The sequence below is a fragment of the Neofelis nebulosa genome, chromosome 4 (genome assembly GCF_028018385.1).
Source record: "Neofelis nebulosa isolate mNeoNeb1 chromosome 4, mNeoNeb1.pri, whole genome shotgun sequence".
Lineage (NCBI taxonomy): Eukaryota > Metazoa > Chordata > Mammalia > Carnivora > Felidae > Neofelis > Neofelis nebulosa.
In genome coordinates this window covers 140,982,084-140,989,984 of record NC_080785.1, presented here as the reverse complement: position 1 = coordinate 140,989,984, position 7,901 = coordinate 140,982,084, and the positions used below count along the sequence as shown (strand labels likewise).

General features: G+C 41.5%; 1 protein-coding gene across 1 annotated transcript; it reads left to right on the top strand.

Annotated features, from left to right (window-relative positions):
* The first annotated feature begins 1,119 nt into the window (after positions 1–1,119).
* On the top strand, positions 1,120–6,905 carry LOC131508605 (non-histone chromosomal protein HMG-17-like). The gene is made up of 2 exons (XM_058723574.1): positions 1,120–1,248; positions 6,594–6,905. The coding sequence occupies exons 1-2, from the start codon at positions 1,120–1,122 to the stop codon at positions 6,903–6,905; spliced, it is 441 nt and encodes a 146-aa protein (XP_058579557.1).
* The last annotated feature ends 996 nt before the right edge of the window (positions 6,906–7,901 follow it).

The following is a 7,901-nucleotide window of genomic DNA, read 5'->3' as shown; positions in this document are numbered from 1 at the left end:
GACCTTCCAGAAGGAGCAAGTTTTAAATCACATGGGTGTATCAAGCACCTATGAAAGTGATTAAAAAGGCCTCAGAGAAACTGGGTTGAGTCTATTAACAGGGAAGAGGTGAAATAAAATGCCATACAAGCTTCGCCAGAAGTTGGCGGGCACGGGTCAAAACGCATCGTCCCCAAATAAATGACAAATGAAGCAACCGCTTTCAGCCCCATCTCCTGCCATCATATTTCAACATAATAAAACCTGATGTGATCATGGCAGGCTTCAATATTCATGGAACACTACTCTGTGCCAGGCACTGTGCTGATTCACGTGATGCTTTTGAATCTGTTGAAAGAGGATTTATCCCACATGTTTAACTGTTAGATGTGTTGTACATTTCAGGACGAACACTGAAGGAGTTTTGTCCTTCTGCACAGACCCGGTAATTAGCTACTCAGAAGGAGCTTCAAGAGGAACTTGAGTTTGTGTGAAAATCTCTATCACTTTCTCCATCAATATTACTATAATTTGAGTAATTCTTACCACTTTGCTAATGTGAAAATTAAATGTCAGCTAAGCCTAAGAATTTCACCTGTTTAAAAACAATGAAGTCAAGATGGAACCATTCAAGCATGCTGTCGGAATGAGACGGCACATCCCGCCTGTGCTTATACTCTGGCTGTGGGAAACAGAGTAATGGCACCCTCCCCCAGAGCTGCCCATCCTAATCTCTGGAACCTGGGAATTGGTCACCTTACATGGCAAAGGGGACTTTGCAGATGGGATTAAATATCTTGAGATGGAGAGATTGTCCTGGATTATTCAGGTGGGCCCAAAGCAACCACAAACGTCCTTATTTAGAGAGCATGCTCATGCATGAGCAAGGAAGGAGCAGAGAAAGAGGGAGAGAGAGAATTCCCAAGAAGGCTCCGTGCTGTCAGAGCAAAGCCCGATGTGGGGCTGAATTCCACCAACCACGAGATCATGACCTGAGCTGAAATCAAGAGTCAGAAATGTAACTGAATGAGCCACCCAGGTGCCCCACAAGTGTCCTTAATAAGAGGGAGGCAGGCAGAACAAAGAGAGGAGGGACGATAAAAGAAACAGGTTCAAGTGATACAGGGCCACGGGTCGAGGATGCACGTGGCCTCCACAAGCTGGAAAGGCGAGGAAACAGCATCTCCCCCCAGGGTCTCCAAAACGAAAGCAGAGGTCAGCCCACACTTGGATTTTAGTCCACTGACTGTGAGTCTCCAGAACAGAAAGGTAAGCAGTTTTGGGCCACTAATTTATGGTAGTTTTTAGGGTAGTCGTAACAAGCTTGCAGACAGACCTTTTAGAATCATGGGATGGCCGGAGAGTAAATTACCTCTGAATGTAAAATATGCCATCGTTTAAAAAGAGAAAAGGATGTGTCTTTTCATACCATTCTTTTTAAAATCTTGAGAAAACTAGGCATGTTCCCTTTCGGGAAGGCAAAGGGAAGAGAGAAGGGAGAATGGTACACTGTGCAGCCTGACCTTGCGGAGAGGTCAGGGTATGGTTTGTAAGAAGGAGGAAAATGCAAATTCAAAAGACTGTTAGAAGCGTAATCCTCATGAAATCTCACAAACCCTTACTATGTGGGCCGGTTTCTAACCCACAATCCCATTCAAAGAAACAACAACCAGGTATGAAAAAGCATGAGTCGGAGAATCTCGATCCAAACTTTCAAGAAAATTATAAAGGGGAACGTTCATTCTTGACAGATAATTTCTCAAAAATCCTTTTGGGGCTTCTCTCATTTTCTGCCTGTAGCAGTAGCTCCAAACCACCCCCCCCCCCCCACACACACACACCCCACCCCTGCAGCTTTCTTTCTCTCTCTCTCCCCCAGGCAAGCCTCACCCTTTGAACGTGTATAATCTCGACTCTCAAGCAGGGACTGCTAACTAACCATCCTACAATGCACAGGCTAGCTTCCCAAACAAAGAATGATTTGCCACAAAGTATCAAGGTGCCACAGGAGTAGATGGGCTGAATGTCTCCATCTTGATTTTCATTTAGGAACACCTGGATCTTGCACAATAAAGGTAGCTCTTTGATGTATCAGCAAGACGCCTTCCTTTTTAGAAATGAAGGGGGGAAAACACTTGCTATCTCTCATAATTCAATATATTGTTCCATCCTTGTGTCATAAGAATTAAATGCAATAACATATACAAAGTGTCCAGCATGACTGCTAAAACCATGGATGCTAATAGGTGCTCAAAAACAAGTTAGTTCCCATCTCTTTTCCCAGAAGGGAATGAAGAATCCAATTTATTCTTAATATGGTATCCCCAAGATAATAGCATCTCTACCTACTGTGTCCTCCCACTGCATAGAGGCCTCAAATTTTTGAATATTGAAGTTATAGAAATTGTTCACCTGCTGTAAGAAAGTACTACGTTCCCCAGGAGAGTTGGGTTTTAGAAATAAGAACGTCAGGAAAACAGCAAAGAGGATTATTGAAACCCAGTGTTCAGCTGCGGAATATTGAAGGTTCCAATTAATGTTTCGGTGTTTAAAATAAAATTGTTTACCAAGTAGCTTGTGCCATGTCTAAGAAAGGAAATGACTTCTACCTGTTTTTCAAAAATAGCTCATTTTTATTATGGTGACCATGGAACCCTCTACATATATGTATCGAACATACAGGATTGAAATACTGAAAACTGGAAATATAGGTTGTGTATATAGAATTTCAATTTTTCTGTACATATGCTTTTTCAAAACTGTGGTAAAATACCCATATCATAAAAGTTACCATTATAACCATTTAAGCGCACAATTCAGTGGCACCACGTACATGGACTTTGCTGTATAACTGTCACCATCCTTCATCTCCCGAACTTTGTTCATCTTGCAAAACTAAAACTCTGCCGAAGAAACGGTAACTCCTCATTGCCCCTTCCCTCCAGCCCCCAGCAGCCACCATGCCACCTTCTGTCTCTCTGAACTTCACTACTCTGAGCACCTCACGTAAATTGAATCATACAGTATTTGTCCTTTTATGACTCACTTATTTCACTTAGCATTATATCCTCAAGGCTCACTCATATGGTAGCATGTGATAGGATTTCCTTCCTTTATAAGACTGGATGATATGCCATTGTACCTCTCCATAATATTTTGTGTATCCATTCATTGATCGGGGGACAAGGTTGCTTCCATCTTTACCTATTAAAAATAATGCTGTTATAAACATGGGTGCGCCATATGTTTTTTTAAATGCTCAAGTCATGGCGGTTAACGTGTTCACATTAGATTCGTACATGTTTAACATGGAACTCATTTTACTTCTACTGACCTCTGAAAATATTGCAACAAGTTACACTTCCTAAGGTGGCATTAAATAAAGCAACAAAAAAAGATGACATAATCACTGTAAAGCCGAGATTATCTATACAGTCTTATGAGGGTTGAAAGTGTGGTGCTGTGGGACAAGCAAGTCTGGGCAAGTAATATTTCAATAATAGTTTTTATCATTTATTGAGTACTTACAAATGTAAGTACAGTACAAATGAAATGATCACAATAGTGCTATGAGAGGTAGACCATTATTATTCTAGTTTACTAGGTACTAGTTTAGTATCTTGCAGTTGAGAGTATGTGCTAAAGCCACATTGCCTAGCTACAAATCCTGGCTTCTCTAGCTACTCGCTATGGTACCTTGGTCAAATTAATTAACTGTGCATTAATTTCCTTGTAAAATAATAATGATAGTATCCACTTCAGAGTGCTGTTATAAAGATTGAGATGATGTATGGGAACTTTCACTTCAGGACCTTGCATGTAGTAAGTACTCAATATATATGTTCATATTTGCATCTACTTTGTACTCAAAACAATCCAGGTATGTTTGTTCCCCATTCTTAATGGTCATATCTGAAGAGTGAGTAATGAATTTGCAGCTAGTGTTAGTATCAACTTAAGGCAAACATAATTAAGAAATGCTGGGGCACCCGGTTGGCTCAGTCTGTTAGGAATCCAACTTCAGCCCAGGTCATGATCTCACAGTTGGTGAGTTTGAGCCCCATTCAACCTCTGTGCTGACAGCTTAATGACCTGGATGGAGCCTGCTTTGGATTCTGTGTCTCCCTCTCTCTCTCTCTGCCCCTCCCCTGCTCGTGTGTGTGTGCGTGGTCTCTCTCTCTGTCTCTCAAAAATAAATAAACATAAAAAAAAAGAAATGCTATGATTCACAAAGTTGATATTTGTATCAAACACCAATCATCAAAGCTATATCAAACCCATTTTTTGGATTGCTCTTCACCTTTGGGTCCAACATAACAAGATCCTGCTTAAGTCGGTTCCCTCAATGCTGTTCAACAGACAGGAAACCTATGCCCACTATATTATGTGCATGCAAGGCAAAATCTTTGCATATGGATTAATTCTACTGAGTAAACTATTTTTTGAAAAAAATATACTTAAAAAAATTTTTTAATGTTTATTTTATTTTTGAGAGAGAGAGAGAGAGAGAGAGAGAGAGAGAGAGAGAGAGAGAGAGAGAGAGACCACATGAGCGGGGGAGGAGCAGAGAGAGAGGGAGACACAGAATCTGAAGTGGGCTCCAGGCTTTGAGCTGTCAGCACAGAGCCCGACACGGGGCTCGAACTCATGAACCATCGAGCTCACGAACTGTGAGTTCATGTCCTGAACCGAAATCGGATGCTCAACTGACTGAGCCACCCAGGCACCCCTGAAATCTACTTCTTCTAATAAGAAATACCTAAGTGGCTTCTGTAAAGAGGCGACTTTTGGCCAAGTATATCAACTGCTTCCTACCTCTTCACCATTATGAATGAAACAGCTGACATACTGAAGTTTTGCTAACCAGAAAACCATGCACATAGTCCATGACGGATGGATTTGGCCCCTTTCTGACTTTCTAATTTCTGGGCTTTTGCATGTACCATTTTTATCCACCTGGCATATGCTTCCTTCCCAATGGAAACTATAATTCATCCTTCAGGGACTAGTTCAAATACCATGTTCCTCCATGAAATCGTCTAGAGTCTAGTCAACTGTATGTTTCCTTCACCCTTCATCTTCAATAGTATTAATTCATACATTTTTAATGATCCTTATATATTTCTTTGCTTTATTTGCATACCAATGTCATGGAAACTTACCTTTTTCATCTCTGGAATCTTTGTAGCACTTAACACTGCCCAGTACAGATGCTCAACAAACACTGACCGGTTGGATGCTACCGACAGCCTATAGCATGTCCCTGTAGATGCTACCTGTGAGATTGAATCTGATCATTTAAAGTATAGGCCATGGTTGTGTCTCCCACAACCACCCTCAGAGTGACAATGTTGGATCAATTTATCTGAACAGATAATTTTTTTGCCTTACCTTCACAGTATTTCAATACTCTAAGTCAGAAAATGTGAGGAGAAACCCAGGAAATAAAAGAGAAGCAGCTTTGTTTATTACAGAAGGACAAAGCTACTTTTTTTTTTTAATGTTTATTTATTTTTGAGACAATGCAAGAGACAGGGTGCAAGTGAAGGAGGGGCAGACAGAGGGAGACACAGAATCTGAAGTGAGCTCCAGGCTCTGAGCTGTCAGCACAGAGCCCGACACGGGGCTCGAACTCATGAACCATGAGATCATGACCTGAGCCCAAGTCAGATGCTTAACTGACTGACCCACTCAGGTGCCCCAGAAAGAGCTACTTCTTATACTTGATCCGGAACTGTCCTTACTGACCTAATAGAAAGAAAAACAGGTGTTGACTGGGTCAACTCCAATAGTGTGCTGTGAAGTTTCCCAAAGATAAACAATCAAACAGAAAACAATTTCAAAACCCATTATGGAACACTAAACTGTACCAAATCTCATTGCAAACAAACAATTTTGGGTAGGAAGAATAGTTGGAAATACACAAACATGGACCAATACCAATTTGCAACTTCTGTGAAGAGAAAACAGATGGACTTTTGAATTTATCAAAGCTATTTATAAAAGTCCACAGGGCTGTGGATTAAGAATAAAGTGTTCAAGAACTGGTGAGATACAAAATGGCTGATGTAACTGTCTGATGTTACTCAGTACTAAGGAGTTCACCTTAAATGTTGAAAGGGGTCCCTCTGTTTCACCTTGAAAAACTGAGTGATACATATTCAGAATCATCGGATCCAATATAAACAAAGATGTCAATTGGCAAGCAGTATTTTCTAGGAATAATTAATCTGGGACTGGCTAAGGCCAGACTCCAGGTAATTCCTTGATGTAAAACCAAACTCATTGAATTACCTCCAGGAAAGTTCCCCATGTGTTAAATGGAAACCAGAGTTCTAAGATTCTGGACCTTGTTCTTGGAAAGACAAAAAGCTGGCTACATTTCTGATGTTATCACCAGAAATTCCTGCCCACCTGCTTAGTGATTTACATGCCCCATCTTTCTTTTTTGTCCTCAAATTTAAGTCATATAAATATAAAATGGCCATTATTTTAACTAGCTCAACACATTTTACCGAACACATCTATGCTCTGTTAAGACAAGAGATGATTAAGACAGAGATGATTGGTGCAGTGTGAAGAAGATGAGAAAAGGACCCCTGGACCAATAAAAGCCAGCATCCCTGTGTCCAACAACTCCATGCTGTGTCCCTCCATCACCACCATGCCCAAAAAAGGCTGAAAGTGATGCTACAGGTGATAAAGCCAGGGTGAAGGATGAGCCACAGAGAAGTTCTGCAAGTTTATCTGCTAAAACCCACTCTCCAGAGCCAGAGCCCAAGCCTAAGAAGGCCCCTACAAAGAAGGGAGAGAAGGTACCAAAAGGGAAAAGGGGATGCTGCAAGGGTGGGAACAACCCTGCAGAAAACAGAGATGCCCAAACAGACCAGGCACCAAAAGCTGAAGGTGCTGGAGATGCCAACTGAAGTGTGCACAGTCTTGTACTTCTGGTGACTGTACAGTTTAAAATACTATTCTTAACAGGTTCTATAAATGTGCAGAATTTTGTTTGACTTTTTTTTTTTTTTAATCTATGTTGTTAGCACACAGAACACTTCATTGGGGGAAGGGCATATGTCCCTATTAGAATATCACTGAAGCTAGATTGATACAGGGGGGCAACACCTTTCTCTTCTAGTTTTGAGAGACTTCTTCTTGGTTCCCAGGAGGTGGGATTCCTTGATGTTGAAGCACATTAGCCACTGTAGCCCAAATGCCTTGTGGTGCAGAAAACCTAAAATTCATTTTTTATGTCCCCTTCTCCCCTCTCTGCCTTCACCTTAGACTTGACTCCCTTAAACCCAGGGAGCTGTTGGAACCTGACCCCCGAACACAGTTCCCAGTATGTTGGGCAGTCTGGACTTCACATGGAGATGGCATCCCTCAAAAGAGCTCCCTTTTTAGCTTGTGGAGCTTCAGACTGATAATTCTGCTATCTTCATTTCATTTCCTGAAAATCGGGATCCACTTGTGAAAAGTTGTTGAACAATATGCTAAATGGGAAATGTCAACCCTCACTCTAAACTTTCCCTGTTCAGAGCATCAGAAGAAGACTTCATCAGGTTTTAGAGTGGCTTTCCCATTTTGGTAGTCCATCGAAGAAGGGAGTTTGAAAGTTGTACACTGTTAACGATTGTCTGCCCCATGTCCTGCCTAAAATACCATGATTTTTTATGAAAAGTATCTTTTTTTAAGAGAGAGAGAGAGAGAGCACACAGGTGGGGAAGAGGAGCAGAGGGAGAGAGAGAGAATCTCAAGCAGGGTCTACACTCAGCGAGGAGCCTCACATGAGGCTCGATCCCATGATCCTGGGATCATGAACTGAGCCCAAACCAAGAGTCGGATGCTCAACTGGACTGAGCCACCCACATGCCCTGAAAAATGTCTTTAATAAAGCTGGATACAGCTGGAAAAAGAAAAGA